The following is a 21,323-nucleotide window of genomic DNA, read 5'->3' as shown; positions in this document are numbered from 1 at the left end:
TTTACATCCTACCTGTAGAGTAGATGCAGCTGAGTCACTAGTCTCAGTCATTCCTGTGCTCCTCGGTATACTAGACACAATGTATCTCTGTCCCTTTGGCACAGGTTGTCTAACTACCAGCTTTCCTTTTCTGGTCTCTGCTAGAAACAAACTGTACCAGTAGGCATCGTTGGAGACCAGAGTGGAATCTGCAATGGTAGAGTTCCTCTCACTGATCACACTGTTCCTACAGGGAGGAGCTGCTTTACTGGGCTTTGGTTTCTGACACTTCAGCACGATGGTGACCAATATGGTGATCAGTAACAGGAATGACACTGAGCCCAGACCGATTACCAGATACAGATTTAAATCTGAAAAGATGTCATATTCTAAAGGCACTTCAGTCATGTCAGCATAGCTTTTAAGTGCCGTCTCCACCGTGGACAGTTTGATGGTGACTGTAGCAGAGAGAGAGGGCTCTCCATTATCCTTGGCGATCACCACCAGCTGCTGGTGGCGCGAGTCTCTGTAACTGAACATTCTGGTGGTCCGGATCTCTCCATTGTACTGGTCCAAACTGAATAATGTAGCGTCAGTGTTCTGTAGAAACTGGTAAGTAATCCGGGAGTTGTGTACAGAGTCTGTGTCTATAGCAATTACTTTGGCTATCAGAGTTCCTTTATCAGTGGATCTGGGTATTTTTTCTTCCACCACTGAGCCATGCGCGCGCCATGGAGACACTATAACCGGTGTGTTGTCGTTCTGGTCCATGATAATAATGTGGACGGTAACATTACTGCTGAGTGGAGGAACACCAGAGTCTCTGGCCTCAGTATGAAAAAGAAACTCCTTCTCTATCTCATAATCAAACGTCTTTAGTGCGTAAAGGTTACCATTCTCTGGATTAATAGAGAACAACATTGACATGGAGGTGTTAGCTATTTCTTTTTCTATTATAAAATAAACAAGATATTGATTTTCATGGAGGTCTGGGTCGTGTGCAGTGAGGGAGCCCAGTAATGCCCCAGGTGCATTATTTTCCATTACTTGTATGGTATAAAATGATTGTGGAAACTGTGGGACGTTGTCGTTAACGTCCAGCAGTTCTAGAGTTACAGTTTCATTATCGGATAACGGAGGGTTTCCTCTGTCAGTAACGGTAAATGTGATGTCATATTCTGGGACCTTTTCGCGGTCCAACGGTTCTGAAACTACAAGCTCATAGTAGTTGTCGGATGTCTCTTTGAGTTTAAAAGGTAGCTTATCAGAAATATGGATATCGATTTCGCCATTTTCTCCCGAATCTTTATCACTCACACTAATCACTGCAATAACTGTATCTACAGCTACATCCTCTTTAATAGGACTTGAAAAGGATTTAATAGAAATTTCCGGATGATTGTCATTCATATCATTGATTAGTATCGTTACCTTGCATTGTCCAGATAACGAATTGGCACCTTTGTCTTTAGCTATTATTTCCGCATCGTAAATTCTGAAATCCTCATAATTGATCATTTCTTTAACTCTTATTTCACCATTAATTGGATTTAATCCAAATGTCGCTTGCGTTTTCTCAGAAGTATAGAGACTAAATGAGTACTCAATATCCGAATTTGTGCCCTCATCCTTATCTGTTGCATTTAATTTGATTACAAGGCTGCCTATCGGTGTGTTTTCCATGAGATTTATAGTATAACTGTCTTTATCAAACTGAGGGGCGTTGTCGTTAGTATCTAGCACACGAACAATAATTTTAGCTGTACCAGAGCGCGCAGGGGTTCCGCCATCCACAGCTGTGAGTATGAGATTATGAATAGCCCGCTCCTCACGGTCCAGAGCTCTTTTTAAAATCAAGTCTGTAAATTTCGATCCATCACGCCCAGTTTGTATGTCGATATTAAAGAAGTCACTTTCGCTGAGATAATAGGTTTTAATAGAATTTAAGCCGACATCGGGGTCAACAGCATTGGTGAGAGAAAACTTCTCTCCTACTGGCGTTGATTCGGATATATCAAGATGAATGGTATCCCGACGAAATTGTGGAGAATTATCATTTATGTCCATTATCTCAAGTTCAATGTTAAACATTCTTATTGGATTTTCAATTATGACATCCAGCTTCAGAAAGCATGTGGCTGTTTTAACATTGCACAGTTGTTCCCTGTCCATTTTCTCCACAATGTAAAGCTCCCCCGTTTCTTTGTTAACATCCAAGTATTTTTTGTTGGCTACAACATCTAGTCGCATCTTTCGTGCACTTAAGGTTTTCACATCAAGTCCTAAATCGGTTGCGAGATTTGAAACAACAGATCCCGCTTTCATTTCTTCGGGTATCGAGTAGTGGGTAACACCAGACGCGGAGAATATAACCGCAAAAATGAGAAGGGATGTTTCGACGTACCTCCATAACAACTGTTTCATCATGCCGTTCTCCATTGTATGGATTTGAGATAGTGGTCGACGCAATTACGACCAAAACAAGCAATCAGTTATTCAAAGTGAGGGAAATAAAACAGATAAATAAAGTTGGCAACAAAGTAATATTCGTCAGCTGCATGAAGAGTAAATTCTCGTGCGTATTCTACAAGAGCTGTGCCAAATCGACGCAACCGGCTGCAGACAAAATAATGGCCACACCAGACAAACTAACGGTCCGTTTTGCTGGTGAACAGCGACGCTAAGTGCACATACTTTTTCAATACATAATCCTTCGCAGCTACTCGATTAACACTATTCTGAGAATTTTAAAAATGACTAGATGTATGTCAAGTTACAATACGGCTTTTGGGAGGCGCCTTTATCCAGAGCGAAAGAAGCGCTTTTTAGGTGCATGTAGGTGTCACACTGAAGTTCTATATGAGATGCATGAGGTGCACAATGCAGAGATTTTCTGTAGTTGTGACCCTAGTTTGTATTTTGTTTAGTTTTTTACTATATATACTAAGCTAAAAAATAAGGATGTTAGAATTAGGTGTCACGATAGAGGTTTACATGAGTTGCCAAATTAGAGACACCGATTTTCTTTTTACACTTGAGCTCGTGTTGTCATATACCTTGCCATTTCTTGGGAACATCACTCGTCGGAGCAGTTGCAGTAATGTCTTAGTTTCCATATTATTGGTAACACTTACAGTAGGCCTGCCTTGTACCTTCATTCACTTGCCATTAAATCAGGCACACCTAGCACAAGCGCAGGTGCACTTTGTACATGTTAACAAACTGTAGCCTATCTGTTTCTACATTTGTCTTACGCATTTTCAATGAAAAGTAAACATTAGACAATAGGAATGAAGTCCTCTACGATGATAATTAAATGGCAGTTTCACGGATGAAGGAAAATCATTTGGATTGAAGAGTACATTTTTTTTACATGTTGTTCGCAGAAAGAACATGTGACTTTTAGTACTAGCCGATATGAATTTTATAACACGAATAAAAATTCTAATTACCTGTAGAGTAGATGCAGCTGAGTCACTAGTCTCGGTCATTCCTGTGCTCCTCGGTATACTGGACACAATGTATCTCTGTCCTTTTGGCACAGGTTGTCTAACTACAAGCTTTCCTTTCCTGGTTTCTGCTAGAAACAAACTGTACCAGTAGGCATCGTTGGAAACCAGAGTGGAATCTGCAATGGTAGAGTTCCTCTCACTGATCACACTGTTCCTACAGGGAGGAGCAGCTTTACTGGGTTTCGGTTTCTGACACTTCAGCACGATGGTGACCAATATGGTGATCAGTAACAGAAACGACACTGAGCCCAGTCCGATTACCAGATACAGATTTAAATCTGAAAAGATGTCATATTCTAAAGGCACTTCAGTCATTTCAGCATAGCTTTTAAGTGCCGTCTCCACCGTGGACAGTTTGATGGTGACTGTAGCAGAGAGAGAGGGCTCACCGTTATCCTTGGCGATCACCACCAGCCGCTGGTGGCGCGAGTCTCTGTAACTGAACATTCTGGTGGTCCGGATCTCTCCATTGTACTGGTCCAAACTGAATAATGTAGCGTCAGTGTTCTGGAGAAACTGGTAAGTTATCCTGGAGTTGTGTACAGAGTCTGTGTCTATAGCAATTACTTTGGCTATCAGAGTTCCTTTATCGGTGGATCTCGGTATTTTTTCTTCCACCACTGAGCCGTGGGCACGCCATGGAGACACTATAACCGGTGTGTTGTCGTTCTGGTCCATGATAATAATGTGGACGGTAACGTTACTACTGAGTGGAGGAACACCAGAATCTCTGGCCTCGATGTGAAAAAGGAAGTCCTTCTCTATCTCATAATCAAACGTCTTTAGTGCGTAAAGGTTACCGTTCTCTGGATTAATTGAGAAAAGCATGGACATAGAGGTATTTGCTATTTCCCTTTCTATTATAAAATAAACCAGATACTGATTTTCATGGAGGTCTGGGTCAATAGCAGTTAAAGAACTCAAAAAAGCTCCAGGTGGATTATTTTCCAAAACCCGTATTGTATAAATTGATTGAGAAAACCGTGGGACGTTGTCGTTAACGTCCAGCAGTTCGAGAGTTACAGTTTCATTATCAGATAACGGAGGGTTTCCTCTGTCAGTAACGGTAAATGTGATGTCATATTCTGAAACCTTTTCACGGTCCAGTGGTTCTGAAACAACGAGCTCGTAATAATTATCTGATGATACTTTCAATGCAAAAGGTAACTTTTCACAAATACGAACGTCAATATGGCCATTTTCTCCTGAATCTTTATCACTTACACTAACTACAGCAATCACTGTATCTACAGATATATCCTCTTTGATTGGATTCGTGAATGATTTTATAGATATTTCCGGGTGATTATCATTCATATCTGTCACTAAAATAGTTACTTTGCATTGTCCAGACAAACTGCTCACTCCCTTATCTGTTGCTATGATCTCCATGTCATAGACCCTGAAATCCTCGTAATTAATAACTCCTTTAACTCGAATCTCACCATTATTAGGGTTTAAACTAAACGTTTCCTGTGTCTTCTCAGATGTGTAAAGACTAAACGAATAAGCAATATCTGAATTGGATCCCTCATCAAGATCCGTTGCGTTTAACTTTACTACAAGGTTTCCAATTGGGGAGTTTTCCATTAAATGTATTGTATAACTTTCTTTGTCGAATTTTGGGGCGTTGTCATTTGTGTCCAGCACCCGTACTATAATGCTCGCTGTGCCGGACCGCGCTGGGACTCCGCCATCTACAGCAGTAAGGATCAGACTGTGCACGGCCTGTGCCTCTCTGTCCAAAACCTGTCTGAGAATTAAATCAGCAAACTTTGCACCGTCTCTACCAGTCTGCATTTCGATATCAAAATATTCGCTCTCACTCAAATGATACGTTTTAATAGAATTCGTTCCGATATCAGGGTCAACCGCATTGCTAAGAGAAAATCGCTCACCCTCAGACGTGGATTCTGATATATCCAAATTAATTGTATCCCTCCGAAACCGGGGTGCGTTGTCATTTATATCCACAATTTCAATTTCTATATTAAATATTCTCACCGGATTCTCAAGTATAACCTCTATTTTAATGAAGCATGTTGTTGTTTTAGAACAAAGGTACTCTCTATCCATCTTTTCCAAAATATAAAGCTCACCAGTCTCTTTGTTTATTTCAAGGTACTTTTTGTTTGAAATTACGTCTAACCTTAATTTTCGACTGCTCAAGGTTTTCACGTCCAGTCCCAAATCGGCAGCTAAATTTGCCACAATGGATCCTTCCTTCATTTCTTCAGGGATAGAATAGTGAGTAACAGCAGACACTCCGCATAAGAAGGATGTAAAAAGAAGGAAGGCTGACGCATAGCTCCATAGCTGTGGTTTCATTCCACCCTCCATTATTTCACATTAAGATTTCGGCGTTTATCATAAGCACTGATACCGTTACAAAAAGAAAATGCTTCGCAGTTAAATATTTCAGTAGGTTTTAGTCTCATGAGAAATTAGGTAAAGATCCAGATCGGTAGGCGATGAGGTATCACTTCCTCGAACGGATATGTTCGTGATCTAAAAACGAAACACTGTAATGATGGTTACATACACACGCGTTTTTTAGTGAACAGCGACGCTTCGTGTTTGGGATTATAAGTAATCCTTACAAAACAATAATATTTCAAACAATTTTTTTTAAACAAATAGTAGTGGTAACATAGCAAGTAAAACTCTAAGATAGTGATCGGATGACAGCGAGTTTAAACACTACCAGAGAGCCATTGTTTGGCCTTTGAGCAAGGCTGAAATCATCTTGCAAGTAAAAAATAGTGTCATTGTAGGCGTCCAGAACTGTGAGCCTGTGATTATACGTAGATAAAAATAAAGTCGGTCTTGTTTTAACTAAACACCGTTTTTTCTATAGTAAATCCAAATCATACCAATGCTAATATTTTAAAACCGTTGGGTATCCTTCATGATACTTTGAGTGAACTGTCAAGTAAAGCAGTGGTGATTTTTTCTTGAATGAGTGTCGACTTTCTCTTACCTGTAAAGTAGATGCAGCTGAGTCACTAGTCTCAGTCATTCCTGTGCTCCTTGGTATACTGGACACAATGTATCTCTGTCCTTTTGGCACAGGTTGTCTAACTACCAGCTTTCCTTTCCTGGTTTCTGCTAGAAACAAACTGTACCAGTAGGCATCGTTGGAGACCAGAGTGGAATCTGCAATGGTAGAGTTCCTCTCACTGATCACACTGTTCCTACAGGGAGGAGCAGATTTACTTGGCTTCGGTTTCTGACACTTCAGCACGATGGTCACCAATATGGTGATCAGTAACAGGAATGACACTGAGCCCAGTCCGATTACCAGATACAGATTTAAATCTGAAAAGATGTCATATTCTAAAGGCACTTCAGTCATTTCAGCATAGCTTTTAAGCGCGGTCTCCACCGTGGACAGTTTGATGGTGACTGTAGCAGAGAGAGAGGGCTCTCCGTTATCCTTGGCGATCACCACCAGCCGCTGGTGGCGCGAGTCTCTGTAACTGAACATTCTGGTGGTCCGGATCTCTCCATTGTACTGGTCCAAACTGAATAATGTTGCGTCAGTGTTCTGGAGAAACTGGTAAGTAATCCGGGAGTTGTGTACAGAGTCTGTGTCTATAGCAATTACTTTGGCTATAAGAGTTCCTTTATCGGTGGATCTCGGTATTTTTTCTTCCACCACTGAGCCGTGCGCGCGCCATGGAGACACTATAACCGGTGTGTTGTCGTTCTGGTCCATGATAATAATGTGAACACTCACGTTACTGCTGAGTGGAGGAACACCAGAATCTCTGGCCTCAATATGGAAAAGAAACTCCTTCTCTATCTCATAATCAAACGTCTTTAGTGCGTAAAGATTACCATTCTCTGGATTAATGGAGAAGAGCATGGACATGGATGTGTTCACTATTTCCTTTTCTATTATGAAATACACTAGATACTGATTTTCATGGAGGTCTGGGTCGTGTGCGGTGAGGGAGCTCAGTAATGCTCCAGGTGGATTATTTTCTATAACCTGCAACGTATAAAATAATCGAGGAAACTGTGGGGCGTTGTCATTAACGTCCAGCAGCTCTAGAGTTACAGTTTCATTATCAGATAACGGAGGGTTTCCTCTGTCAGTAACGGTAAATGTAATCTCATATTCTGCAACCTTTTCGCGGTCCAGTGGCTCTGAAACAACGAGCTCGTAATAATTATCAGATGATTCTTTTAGATCAAAGGGTAGTTTTTCAGAAATATCAACGTCAATTTGACCATTTTCTCCGGAATCTTTATCACTAACACTAATCACTGCAATAACTGTACCTACAACTACATCTTCTTTGATTGGGCTCGTGAATGATCTGATGGATATTTCTGGATGATTGTCATTCATATCCAAGATTAAAATTCTTACTTTACAATTCCCAGATAAGGAATTTGTTCCTTTGTCTGTTGCGACAATTTCCATGTCATAAATCCTGAAATCTTCGTAATTAATCATTTCTTTCACTCTAATTTCCCCAGTATCTGGATTTAAACTGAAAGTTTGCTGCGTTTTCTCTGTCGTATATAAACTGTATGCGTAGGTGAGGTCGGAATTCGATCTGTCATCGGCGTCCGTTGCATTTAATTTCACAACAAGACTTCCAATCGGAGAGTTTTCCATTATGTTTATTGTGTAACTGTCTTTATCAAAATGAGGTGCGTTATCGTTCGTGTCAAGAACGCGCACAATGATGCTGGCTGTGCCAGAGCGCGCAGGAACTCCGCCATCTACCGCAGTGAGTATCAGATTATGAACTGCCACTTCCTCCCTGTCTAAAGCTTTTTTCAAAATTAAATCTGTAAACTTCGATCCATCACGACCAGTTTGGATTTCGATGGAAAAGTGATCACTGTCACTAAGATAATACGTTTTAATCGAGTTTACACCGATGTCAGGATCGACTGCATTGTTTAATGAAAATCGTTCTCCAACAGGCGTTGATTCGGAAATGTCTAAATGCATCGTGTCTCTTCTGAAATGTGGAGCATTGTCGTTGATATCAATAATTTCCAACTCAATGTTAAACATCCTTACTGGATCATCTATGGTTGCATCAAGCTTCAAAATGCATGTTGCTGCTGATTTAGTGGTGCAAATATGTTCTCGGTCAATCCTCTCCAGGATTAATAGCTCCCCCGTTTCTTTGTTTATATCCAAATATTTTTTATTAGACAAAGTATCCAGTCGTATCTTGCGCTTGCTCAACGTGCTAACATCCAGTCCAAGATCCGTTGCTAAATTAGCTACCACGGAACCTGTCTCCATTTCTTCAGGAATAGAATAATGGGTAACAGCCGATGCTGTATTTAAGAAAACAGACAAAACGATGGAGACAACGTACCTTTTCATTAGCGCACTTCTTACTTGAAAATCCATCGTCCTCTCATAGGCGTGCAATAGGAAAATGTCAACCAAACGATGTATACAATCTCCAAATGGAAATGTTAATAATTTAAAACGTCGTGACGCTGCGTAAATCGTTAAAATCTTACAAAATGTTGAACTGAAGGATTCTGGGGCGACCACACAATGAACTAATCCACCATCTCCGGAATGAGTGCAACGGAGAGATGTGAAATAAATGCGTTTCATGGAGAACAGCGACACTGTGCGCAGCACATCGCAAAATGCACTAAATAACACTATGGAGGAATTTCTCAGATACTGCACTCTGAAACTTTTGGAATTAAATACTTAACCTTTAATTCAAAACTCTTAGTTTGCTTAAATAAATCCAGAATTATTCCTTTCATTATATGACTTTAATGCCTAGGGAATAATGCCTGTGACACTGTCTAATCATAGACGCATAACCACAATGATAAAGAGAGGGTCGATATTAGGAGAAGACATCTTGCATATAAAACACTCTTGGATTGAATAATCATTGCTTGTATTTAAGGGTTTTTTTTCTACAATCAGGCTATCATATTTTTTTTTTTTTTTGGAAAATAAATTATTTCCTACCTGTAAAGTAGATGCAGCTGAGTCACTAGTCTCAGTCACTCCTGTGCTCCTCGGTATACTGGACACAATGTATCGCTGTCCTTTTGGCACAGGTTGTCTAACTACAAGCTTTCCTTTCCTGGTCTCTGCTAGAAACAAACTGTACCAGTAGGCATCGTTGGAGACCAGAGTGGAATCTGCAATGGTAGAGTTCCTCTCACTGATCACACTGTTCCTACAGGGAGGAGCAGCTTTACTGGGGTTCGGTTTCTGACACTTTAGCACGATGGTCACCAATATGGTGATCAGTAACAGGAATGACACTGAGCCCAGTCCGATTACCAGATACAGATTTAAATCTGAAAAGATGTCATATTCTAAAGGCATTTCAGTCATTTCGGCATAGCTTTTAAGTGCCGTCTCTACCGTGGACAGTTTGATGGTGACTGTAGCAGAGAGAGAGGGCTCTCCGTTATCCTTGGCGATCACCACCAGCCGCTGGTGGCGCGAGTCTCTGTAACTGAACATTCTGGTGGTCCGGATCTCTCCATTGTACTGGTCCAAACTGAATAATGTAGCATCACTGTTCTGGAGAAACTGGTAAGTAATCCTGGAGTTGTGTACAGAGTCTGTGTCTATAGCAATTACTTTGGCTATAAGAGTTCCTTTATCGGTGGATCTCGGTATTTTTTCTTCTACCACTGAGCCGTGCGCACGCCATGGAGACACTATAACCGGTGTGTTGTCGTTCTGGTCCATGATAATAATGTGGACGGTAACGTTACTGCTGAGTGGAGGAACACCAGAGTCTCTGGCCTCAATATGGAAAAGAAACTCCTTCTCTATCTCATAATCAAACGTCTTTAGTGCGTAAAGGTTACCATTCTCTGGATTAATAGAGAACAGCATGGACATGGAGGTGTTTACTATTTCCCTTTCTATTATAAAATAAACCAGATACTGATTTTCATGGAGATCAGGGTCAATAGCAGTTAAAGAACTCAACAAAGCCCCAGGTGGATTATTTTCCAACACCTGAATGGTGTAAGTAGATTTAGGAAACCGTGGCACGTTGTCATTAACGTCCAGCAGCTCTAGAGTTACAGTTTCATTATCAGATAATGGAGGGTTTCCTCTGTCAGTAACGGTAAATGTGATGTCATATTCTGCAAACTTTTCACGATCTAACGGTTCTGAAACTACGAGCTCGTAATAATTGTTTGCTGACTCTTTGAGCGCAAATGGTAGCTTATCATTAATATGAACGTCTATTTGACCATTTTCTTCTGAATCTTTGTCGTTTACACTGATTATTGCAATGACCGTGCCCAGAGAAACATCTTCTTTAATTGGACTTTGAAATGACTTTATGGACATTTCTGGATGATTGTCATTCATATCTGATATGAGAATTGTTACTTTGCATTTCCCTAACAATGGATTCACTCCTTTATCTTTTGCTATTATCTCCATGTTGTAAATGTTGAAATCTTCATAATTGATCGTCTCCTTTACTCTTATTTCACCGTTAAATTCATTTAAACTGAACGTCTCTTGAGTTTTTTCAGAAGTATAGAGACTGAATGAATAACTAATATCGGAATTGGAACCTTCGTCTAAATCTGTAGCGTTCAATTGCATAACTAGGCTACCTATAGGAGCGTTCTCTGTAAGATTTATTTCAAAACTTTCCTTTTCAAATTTTGGGGCGTTGTCATTCGTATCCAGCACGCGAACGATGACACTGGCTGTACCTGAACGCGCAGGCACTCCGCCATCTACAGCCGTAAGTATCAAATTATGAATAGCCCTCTCCTCTCTATCTAAGGCTTTGTTCAAAATTAAATCAACAAACTTTGACCCATCTCTTCCAGTTTGTATTTCAATAGAGAAGTGTTCGCTTTCGCTCAGAAGATAGGTTTTGATTGAATTCGTCCCGATATCTGTATCTACCGCATTGTTGAGAGAAAATCTTTCCCCGGGCAGTGCTGACTCGGAGATATCCAAGTACATTGTATCTCGTCGGAAACTAGGAGCATTGTCGTTAATATCCATTATCAGTAATTCTATATTAAACATTCGCACTGGATTTTCAATTGAAACCTCTAATTTTAGAAAACACGAGTTTGTTGTTTTTGAGGGACATAGTGACTCTCTATCAATCTTTTCCACGATATACAGCTCACCTGTCTCTTTGTTTATCTCTAAATATTTCCTGTTGGCTATCACATCTAACCGTATCTTACGCCTCACTAAACTTTTGGTGTCCAGTTCTAGATCAGTTGCTATATTCGCAACAAAAGAGCCCTCCTCCATTTCCTCTGGAATACTGTAGTGAGTAACTGCAACGGCTATATTAATCACGGCAGAAATAAATACAAAGGTCGAGCCATACCTCATCCACGACTGCTGTTTCACAGTGCCATCCATTGTTTAAACTCGTTGTGCAACCTGACCAAAACGAAATAAACCTGACCACCAGCGATATAAACACAAAAAAGCCAAAATTATTGGTTGAATCAGCGCAGTGTACGTAAAAGAAAATCCTAATTTTCCTGATATGGAGTGACGCAGAGATCAGCTCAGACCTCTTCACATGACAAAAGAAATCCTGCCTTAAAATCAAGCAGACATGGCAATGAAGGAATGACTTGGCTTGCGCAGTTTTTATAGGTGAGCAGCGACGCTGTGTGCATATACGGAAACGGTACACTTTTGCATCAAAAGTTTGCAAAAAAACATATACACATTCCAGGACAAGCACTGCTAATTCTAACATATTTAATAGATTTCAAGGATGACTACAGATAAGGAAGTGTATTGTCAAATATTTATAATAATAAGACTTAAATGTCTTAATTGATAAACATCATCACTTGAATGATAAAGTTACCATTAATATTGTTGATCAAAAAGTAAATTACCTGTAAAGTAGATGCAGCTGAGTCACTAGTCTCAGTCATTCCTGTGCTCCTCGGTATACTGGACACAATGTATCTCTGTCCTTTTGGCACAGGTTGTCTAACTACCAGCTTTCCTTTTCTGGTTTCTGCTAGAAACAAACTGTACCAGTAGGCATCGTTGGAGACCAGAGTGGAATCTGCAATGGTAGAGTTCCTCTCACTAATCACACTGTTCCTACAGGGAGGAGCAGCTTTACTGGGTTTCGGTTTCTGACACTTCAGCACGATGGTGACCAATATGGTGATCAGTAACAGAAACGACACTGAGCCCAGTCCGATTACCAGATACAGATTTAAATCTGAAAAGATGTCATATTCTAAAGGCACTTCAGTCATTTCAGCATAGCTTTTAAGTGCCGTCTCCACCGTGGACAGTTTGATGGTGACTGTAGCAGAGAGAGAGGGCTCTCCGTTATCCTTGGCGATCACCACCAGCCGCTGGTGGCGCGAGTCTCTGTAACTGAACATTCTGGTGGTCCGGATCTCTCCATTGTACTGGTCCAAACTGAATAATGTAGCGTCAGTGTTCTGGAGAAATTGGTACGTAACGCGGGAGTTGTGTACAGAGTCTGTGTCTATAGCAATTACTTTGGCTATAAGAGTTCCTTTATCGGTGGATCTCGGTATTTTTTCTTCCACCACTGAGCCATGCGCGCGCCATGGAGACACTATAACCGGTGTGTTGTCGTTCTGGTCCATGATAATAATGTGAACAGTCACGTTACTGCTGAGTGGAGGAACACCAGAATCTCTGGCCTCAATATGGAAAAGAAACTCCTTCTCTATCTCATAATCAAACGTCTTTAGTGCGTAAAGATTACCATTCTCTGGATTAATGGAGAACAGCATGGACATGGAGGTGTTTACTATTTCCCTTTCTATTATGAAATAAACCAGATACTGATTTTCATGGAGGTCTGGGTCGTGTGCAGTGAGGGAACTTAGTAAAGCTCCAGGTGGATTATTTTCCATAACCTGTATGGTATAAAATGATTGTGGAAACTGTGGCACATTGTCGTTAACGTCCAGCAACTCTAGAGTTACAGTTTCATTATCGGATAACGGAGGGTTTCCTCTGTCAGTAACGGTAAATGTGATGTCATATTCTGGTACTTTTTCACGGTCCAGTGGTTCGGATACCACGAGCTCGTAATAATTCTCAGATGATTCTTTTAGTACAAACGGTAAATTGTCAGGAATATGAAGATCAATTTGGCCATTTTCATCCGAATCTTTATCACTGACACTAATCACAGCTATGACTGTATCAACAGCAATGTCCTCTTTAACAGGAGTTGAAAAAGATCGTACTGAAATTTCTGGATGATTGTCATTCATGTCTGTTATCATAATGGTTACTTTACACTGTCCCGATAATAAATTAGTACCTTTATCCTTTGCTATAATTTCCATGTTATAAATTCGGAAATCCTCATAATTGATCGTTTCTTTAACTCTTATCTCACCAGTGTCTGGGCTTAATCCAAAAGCCTCTTGTGCCTTTTCTGACGTATATAGGCCGAAAGAGTATGTAATATCTGAGTTCGAGCCTTCATCTAAGTCAGTGGCATTTAGTTTAACCACGAGACTTCCTATAGGGGAGTTCTCTGTGACATTGATGGTATAGCTTTCCCGATCAAACTTGGGTGCGTTGTCATTTGCATCCTGCACCCGAACAACAATGCTGGCTGTACCAGAGCGCGCAGGAACTCCGCCATCCACAGCAGTAAGTATCAGATTATGGATAGCTTGAATTTCACGGTCTAAAGTTTTTTTCAAAATTAAATCAGCAAATTTCGACCCATCTCTGCCAGACTGTATCTCTATTCCAAAGTGATCGCTTTCACTTAGATAATATGTTTTAACCGAATTGGATCCAACATCAGAATCCACCGCATTGCTGACAGAGAATCTTTCACCTGCTGGTGTCGATTCCAAAATGTCCAAATGAATAGTGTCGCGTCGGAAATGAGGGTTATTGTCATTGATATCAGTTATTTCTAATTCTATGTAAAATATGCGCACAGGATTCTCCACAATCACCTCCATTTTTAAAAAACAAGTCGTTGTTGTTTTAGGCGGACAGAGATGCTCACGATCAATCTTTTCTAATATGTAGAGCTCTCCTTTCTCTTTGTTTATGTCGAGATATTTCTTATTAGCAATAACATCTAGTCGAACCTTCCGTTTAATCAAAGTATCTAAATCTAGTCCTAAATCGGTGGCTAAATTTGCAACCACGGATCCTTCCTCCATCTCTTCAGGGATAGAATAGTGAGTTACAGTACACGACGTGTGAATCATGGCAGAGAATAAAATAACCACCGACACGTACCTTCTCCAGCACCGCGCGTTCACATGAACCCCCATTGTCTCCTTTTATCGTTTTGTTCCTGCAAAATCAATGACTTCCCCACAAGACCTCAAACTCCAACAAGGGGACGAAATAGATGTTGCTAAATAATTTCGGGCTTTGAGAAAATAAAAGACTGCTTAATGCGGGGTTTCAGTAATTAGTGAAAAATCCTTTTAAGCACACGATGCTCGTTCTGATCGCTCAGTGATCAACTGTGATGGCGACAGGCACATACGCCCAGTGGACAGCCCCTCTGATTTTCCGGAATACAGCGCCACTTTGTGCACACGCCAAAAGATACATTTCAAACTGAATTTCGTAAAGAAAAAACTATTTTCAACCTTGTAGGTAATTTTTTTTTATGTAAAATAATTTTGAAAGAATCAGTAAGCACTCCCAGTAATCACTTATCTATTTAATAGTCATAAAAAGTAACATTTTCACCAGTGTTCGATAAACAGCTACCTTCCTTCAAAAACACACAACAACTAGCTGGTCCACATGCCTCTAAGAGGTTTGATATGTCTTGCCTATTCACTTAAATGCTTTGTGTTACACAACAAGCTTGAGATTCAATTTGCCCTCTGGATGCGACCAATAAGCCTATGTTTGCTTGTTTTTTCACTCATGTTAAAAATAGCGTGACCTTGGCTTGCCTAGTGTAAAAAAAAATGCAATACTGTTTAATGTATTGCGAAATGCATGTGGGTGTATGCCAATATTTGCTACCTTACCTGTAGAGTAGATGCAGCTGAATCACTAGTCTCAGTCATTCCTGTGCTCCTCGGTATACTGGACACAATGTATCTCTGTCCTTTTGGCACAGGTTGTCTAACTACAAGCTTTCCTTTCCTGGTTTCTGCTAGAAACAAACTGTACCAGTAGGCATCGTTGGAGACCAGAGTGGAATCTGCAATGGTAGAGTTCCTCTCACTGATCACACTGTTCCTACAGGGAGGAGCAGCTTTACTGGGTTTCGGTTTCTGACACTTCAGCACGATGGTGACCAATATGGTGATCAGTAACAGAAACGACACTGAGCCCAGTCCGATTACCAGATACAGATTTAAATCTGAAAAGATGTCATATTCTAAAGGCACTTCAGTCATTTCAGCATAGCTTTTAAGTGCCGTCTCCACCGTGGACAGTTTGATGGTGACTGTAGCAGAGAGAGAGGGCTCTCCGTTATCCTTGGCGATCACCACCAGCCGCTGGTGGCGCGAGTCTCTGTAACTGAACATTCTGGTGGTCCGGATCTCTCCGTTGTACTGGTCCAAACTGAATAATGTAGCATCAGTGTTCTGGAGAAATTGGTACGTAACGCGGGAGTTGTGCACAGAGTCTGTGTCTATAGCAATTACTTTGGCTATAAGAGTTCCTTTATCGGTGGATCTCGGTATTTTTTCTTCTACCATTGAGCCGTGCGCGCGCCATGGAGACACTATAACCGGGGTGTTGTCGTTCTGGTCCATGATAATAATGTGGACGGTAACGTTACTGCTGAGTGGAGGAACACCAGAATCTCTGGCCTCAATATGGAAAAGAAACTCCTTCTCTATCTCATAATCAAACGTCTTTAGTGCGTAAAGGTTACCATTCTCTGGATTAATGGAGAACAGCATGGACATGGAGGTGTTTACTATTTCCCTTTCTATTATAAAATAAACCAGATACTGATTTTCATGGAGGTCTGGGTCGTGTGCAGTGAGGGAACTTAGTAAAGCTCCAGGTGGATTATTTTCCATAACCTGTATCGTATAAAATGATTGTGGAAACTGTGGCACATTGTCGTTAACGTCCAGCAACTCTAGAGTTACAGTTTCATTATCGGATAACGGAGGGTTTCCTCTGTCAGTAACGGTAAATGTGATGTCATATTCTGGTACTTTTTCACGGTCCAGTGGTTCGGATACCACGAGCTCGTAATAATTCTCAGATGATTCTTTTAGTACAAACGGTAAATTGTCAGGAATATGAAGATCAATTTGGCCATTTTCATCCGAATCTTTATCACTGACACTAATCACAGCTATGACTGTATCAACAGCAATGTCCTCTTTAACAGGAGTTGAAAAAGATCGTACTGAAATTTCTGGATGATTGTCATTCATGTCTGTTATCATAATGGTTACTTTACACTGTCCCGATAATGAATTAGTACCTTTATCCTTTGCTATAATTTCCATGTTATAAATTCGGAAATCCTCATAATTGATCATTTCTTTAACTCTTATCTCACCGGTGTCTGGGCTTAATCCAAAAGCCTCCTGTGCCTTTTCTGACGTATATAGGCCGAAAGAGTATGTAATATCTGAGTTCGAGCCTTCATCTAAGTCAGTGGCATTTAGTTTAACCACGAGACTTCCTATAGGGGAGTTCTCTGTGACATTGATGGTATAGCTTTCCCGATCAAACTTGGGTGCGTTGTCATTTGCATCCTGCACCCGAACAACAATGCTGGCTGTACCAGAGCGCGCAGGAACTCCGCCATCCACAGCAGTAAGTATCAGATTATGGATAGCTTGAATTTCACGGTCTAAAGTTTTTTTCAAAATTAAATCAGCAAATTTCGACCCATCTCTGCCAGACTGTATCTCTATTCCAAAGTGATCGCTTTCACTTAGATAATATGTTTTAACCGAATTGGATCCAACATCAGAATCCACCGCATTGCTGACAGAGAATCTTTCACCTGCTTGCGTCGATTCCAAAATGTCCAAATGAATAGTGTCGCGTCGGAAATGAGGGTTATTGTCATTGATATCAGTTATTTCTAATTCTATGTAAAATATGCGCACAGGATTCTCCACAATCACCTCCATTTTTAAAAAACAAGTCGTTGTTGTTTTTGCAGGACACAGATGCTCACGATCAATCTTTTCTAATATGTAGAGCTCTCCTTTCTCTTTGTTTATGTCGAGATATTTCTTATTAGCAATAACATCTAGTCGAACCTTCCGTTTAATCAAAGTATCTAAATCTAGTCCTAAATCGGTGGCTAAATTTGCAACCACGGATCCTTCCTCCATCTCTTCAGGGATAGAATAGTGAGTTACAGTACACGACGTGTGAATCATGGCAGAGAATAAAATAACCACCGAGACGTACCTTCTCCAGCACCGCGCGTTCACATGAACCCCCATTGTCTCCTTTTATCGTTTTGTTCCTGCAAAAATCAGTGACTTCCCCACAAGACCTCAAACTCCAACAAGGGGACGAAATAGATGTTGCTAAATAATTTTGGGTTTTGGGAAAATAAAAGACTGCTTAATGCGGGGTTTCAGTAATTAGTGAAAAATCCTTTTAAGCACACGATGCTCGTTCTGATCACTCAGTGATAACTGTGATGGCGACAGGCACATACGCCCAGTGAACAGTCCCACTGATTTTCTGGAATACAGCGCCACTTTGTGCACACCCCAAAAGACACATTTCAAATCGAAATACAAATAGGCTGAATTTCGTAAAGAAGAAACTCTTTTCAACCTTGTAGGTAATTTTTATTATGTAAAATAATTTTGAAAGAATCAGTAAGCACTCCCAATAATCACTTATCTATTTAATAGTCATAAAAAGTAACATTTTCACCAGTGTTCGATAAACAGCTACCTTCCTTCAAAAACACACAACAACTAGCTGGTCCACATGCCTCTAAGAGGTTTGATATGTCTTGCCTATTCACTTAAATGCTTTGTGTTACACAACAAGCTTGAGATTCAATTTGCCCTCTGGATGCGACCAATTAGCCTATGTTTGCTTGTTTTTTCACTCATGTTAAAAATAGCGTGACCTTGGCTTGCCTAGTGTAAAAAAAAATGCAATACTGTTTAATGTATTGTGAAATGCATGTGGGTGTATGCCAATATTTGCTACCTTACCTGTAGAGTAGATGCAGCTGAATCACTAGTCTCAGTCATTCCTGTGCTCCTTGGTATACTGGACACAATGTATCTCTGTCCCTTTGGCACAGGTTGTCTAACTACAAGCTTTCCTTTTCTGGTTTCTGCTAGAAACAAACTGTACCAGTAGGCATCGTTGGAGACCAGAGTGGAATCTGCAATGGTAGAGTTCCTCTCACTGATCACACTGTTCCTACAGGGAGGAGCAGCTTTACTGGGTTTCGGTTTCTGACACTTCAGTACGATGGTGACCAATATGGTGATCAGTAACAGAAACGACACTGAGCCCAGTCCGATTACCAGATACAGATTTAAATCTGAAAAGATGTCATATTCTAAAGGCACTTCAGTCATTTCAGCATAGCTTTTAAGTGCCGTCTCCACCGTGGACAGTTTGATGGTGACTGTAGCAGAGAGAGAGGGCTCTCCGTTATCCTTGGCGATCACCACCAGCCGCTGGTGGCGCGAGTCTCTGTAACTGAACATTCTGGTGGTCCGGATCTCTCCATTGTACTGGTCCAAACTGAATAATGTAGCATCAGTGTTCTGGAGAAACTGGTAAGTTATCCTGGAGTTGTGCACAGAGTCTGTGTCTATAGCAATTACTTTGGCTATAAGAGTTCCTTTATCAGTGGATCTCGGTATTTTTTCTTCTACCACTGAGCCGTGCGCGCGCCATGGAGACACTATAACCGGTGTGTTGTCGTTCTGGTCCATGATAATAATGTGGACGGTAACGTTACTGCTGAGTGGAGGAACACCAGAGTCTCTGGCCTCAATATGGAAAAGAAACTCCTTCTCTATCTCATAATCAAACGTCTTTAGTGCGTAAAGGTTACCATTCTCTGGATTAATGGAGAACAGCATGGACATGGAGGTGTTTACTATTTCCCTTTCTATTATAAAATAAACCAGATACTGATTTTCATGGAGGTCTGGGTCGTGTGCAGTGAGGGAACTTAGTAAAGCTCCAGGTGGATTATTTTCCATAACCTGTATCGTATAAAATGATTGTGGAAACTGTGGCACATTGTCGTTAACGTCCAGCAACTCTAGAGTTACAGTTTCATTATCGGATAACGGAGGGTTTCCTCTGTCAGTAACGGTAAATGTGATGTCATATTCTGGTACTTTTTCACGGTCCAGTGGTTCGGATACCACGAGCTCGTAATAATTCTCAGATGATTCTTTTAGTACAAACGGTAAATTGTCAGGAATATGAAGATCAATTTGGCTATTTTCACCCGAATCTTTATCACTGACACTAATCACAGCTATGACTGTATCAACAGCAATGTCCTCTTTAACAGGAGTTGAAAAAGATCGTACTGAAATTTCTGGATGATTGTCATTCATGTCTGTTATCATAATGGTTACTTTACACTGTCCCGATAATGAATTAGTACCTTTATCCTTTGCTATAATTTCCATGTTATAAATTCGGAAATCCTCATAATTGATCATTTCTTTAACTCTTATCTCACCGGTGTCTGGGCTTAATCCAAAAGCCTCTTGTGCCTTTTCTGACGTATATAGGCCGAAAGAGTATGTAATATCTGAGTTCGAGCCTTCATCTAAGTCAGTGGCATTTAGTTTAACCACGAGACTTCCTATAGGGGAGTTCTCTGTGACACTGATGGTATAGCTTTCCCGATCAAACTTGGGTGCGTTGTCATTTGCATCCTGCACCCGAACAACAATGCTGGCTGTACCAGAGCGCGCAGGAACTCCGCCATCCACAGCAGTAAGTATCAGATTATGGATAGCTTGAATTTCACGGTCTAAAGTTTTTTTCAAAATTAAATCAGCAAATTTCGACCCATCTCTGCCAGACTGTATCTCTATTCCAAAGTGATCGCTTTCACTTAGATAATATGTTTTAACCGAATTGGATCCAACATCAGAATCCACCGCATTGCTGACAGAGAATCTTTCACCTGCTGGTGTCGATTCCAAAATGTCCAAATGAATAGTGTCGCGTCGGAAATGAGGGTTATTGTCATTGATATCAGTTATTTCTAATTCTATGTAAAATATGCGCACAGGATTCTCCACAATCACTTCCATTTTTAAAAAACAAGTCGTTTTTGCAGGACAGAGATGCTCACGATCAATCTTTTCTAATATGTAGAGCTCTCCTTTCTCTTTGTTTATGTCGAGATATTTCTTATTAGCAATAACATCTAGTCGAACCTTCCGTTTAATCAAAGTATCTAAATCTAGTCCTAAATCGGTGGCTAAATTTGCAACCACGGATCCTTCCTCCATCTCTTCAGGGATAGAATAGTGAGTTACAGTACACGACGTGTGAATCATGGCAGAGAATAAAATAACCACCGAGACGTACCTTCTCCAGCACCGCGCGTTCACATGAACCCCCATTGTCTCCTTTTATTGTTTTGTTCCTGCAAAATCAATGACTTCCCCACAAGACCTCAAACTCCAAACAAGGGGACGAAATAGATGTAGCTAAATAATTTCGGGTTTTCAGAAAATAAAAGACTGCTTAATGCGGGGTTTCAGTAATTAGTGAAAAATCCTTTTAAGCACACGATGCTCGTTCTGATCGCTCAGTGATCAACTGTGATGGCGACAGGCACATACGCCCAGTGAACAGCCCCACTGATTTTCTGGAATACAGCGCCACTTTGTGCACAC

The 21,323-nt window shown here is 40.7% G+C and overlaps 3 protein-coding genes across 10 annotated transcripts in view; all 3 read right to left on the bottom strand.

Moving 5' to 3' along the window:
* The window catches only part of LOC128618063 (protocadherin alpha-C2-like), a 31,967-nt gene that overhangs the window by 10,228 nt on the left and 416 nt on the right, over nt 1-21,323 (bottom strand). For 2 of the 8 annotated variants that reach the window (XM_053641447.1, XM_053641443.1), the window contains exon 1: nt 3,432-6,183. In XM_053641447.1, the coding sequence (XP_053497422.1) occupies nt 3,432-5,831 (2,400 nt within the window). In that variant the 5' untranslated portion in view covers nt 5,832-6,183. The other 6 variants (XM_053641442.1, XM_053641446.1, XR_008387671.1 and 3 more) reach the window with 5 other exon arrangements.
* Nucleotides 12,303-14,806, bottom strand: LOC128618062 (protocadherin beta-16-like). The gene has a single exon (XM_053641441.1). The coding sequence runs from the start codon at nt 14,778-14,780 to the stop codon at nt 12,303-12,305; it is 2,478 nt and encodes an 825-aa protein (XP_053497416.1). The 5' UTR covers nt 14,781-14,806.
* LOC128618065 (protocadherin alpha-C2-like) lies at nt 18,543-21,057 on the bottom strand. The gene has a single exon (XM_053641448.1). The coding sequence runs from the start codon at nt 21,045-21,047 to the stop codon at nt 18,636-18,638; it is 2,412 nt and encodes an 803-aa protein (XP_053497423.1). The 5' UTR covers nt 21,048-21,057; the 3' UTR covers nt 18,543-18,635.

The sequence above is a fragment of the Ictalurus furcatus genome, chromosome 14 (assembly GCF_023375685.1).
Source record: "Ictalurus furcatus strain D&B chromosome 14, Billie_1.0, whole genome shotgun sequence".
Lineage (NCBI taxonomy): Eukaryota > Metazoa > Chordata > Actinopteri > Siluriformes > Ictaluridae > Ictalurus > Ictalurus furcatus.
The sequence above is the reverse complement of the archived record's forward strand: the minus strand, read 5'-3'. Positions and strand labels throughout refer to the sequence as shown.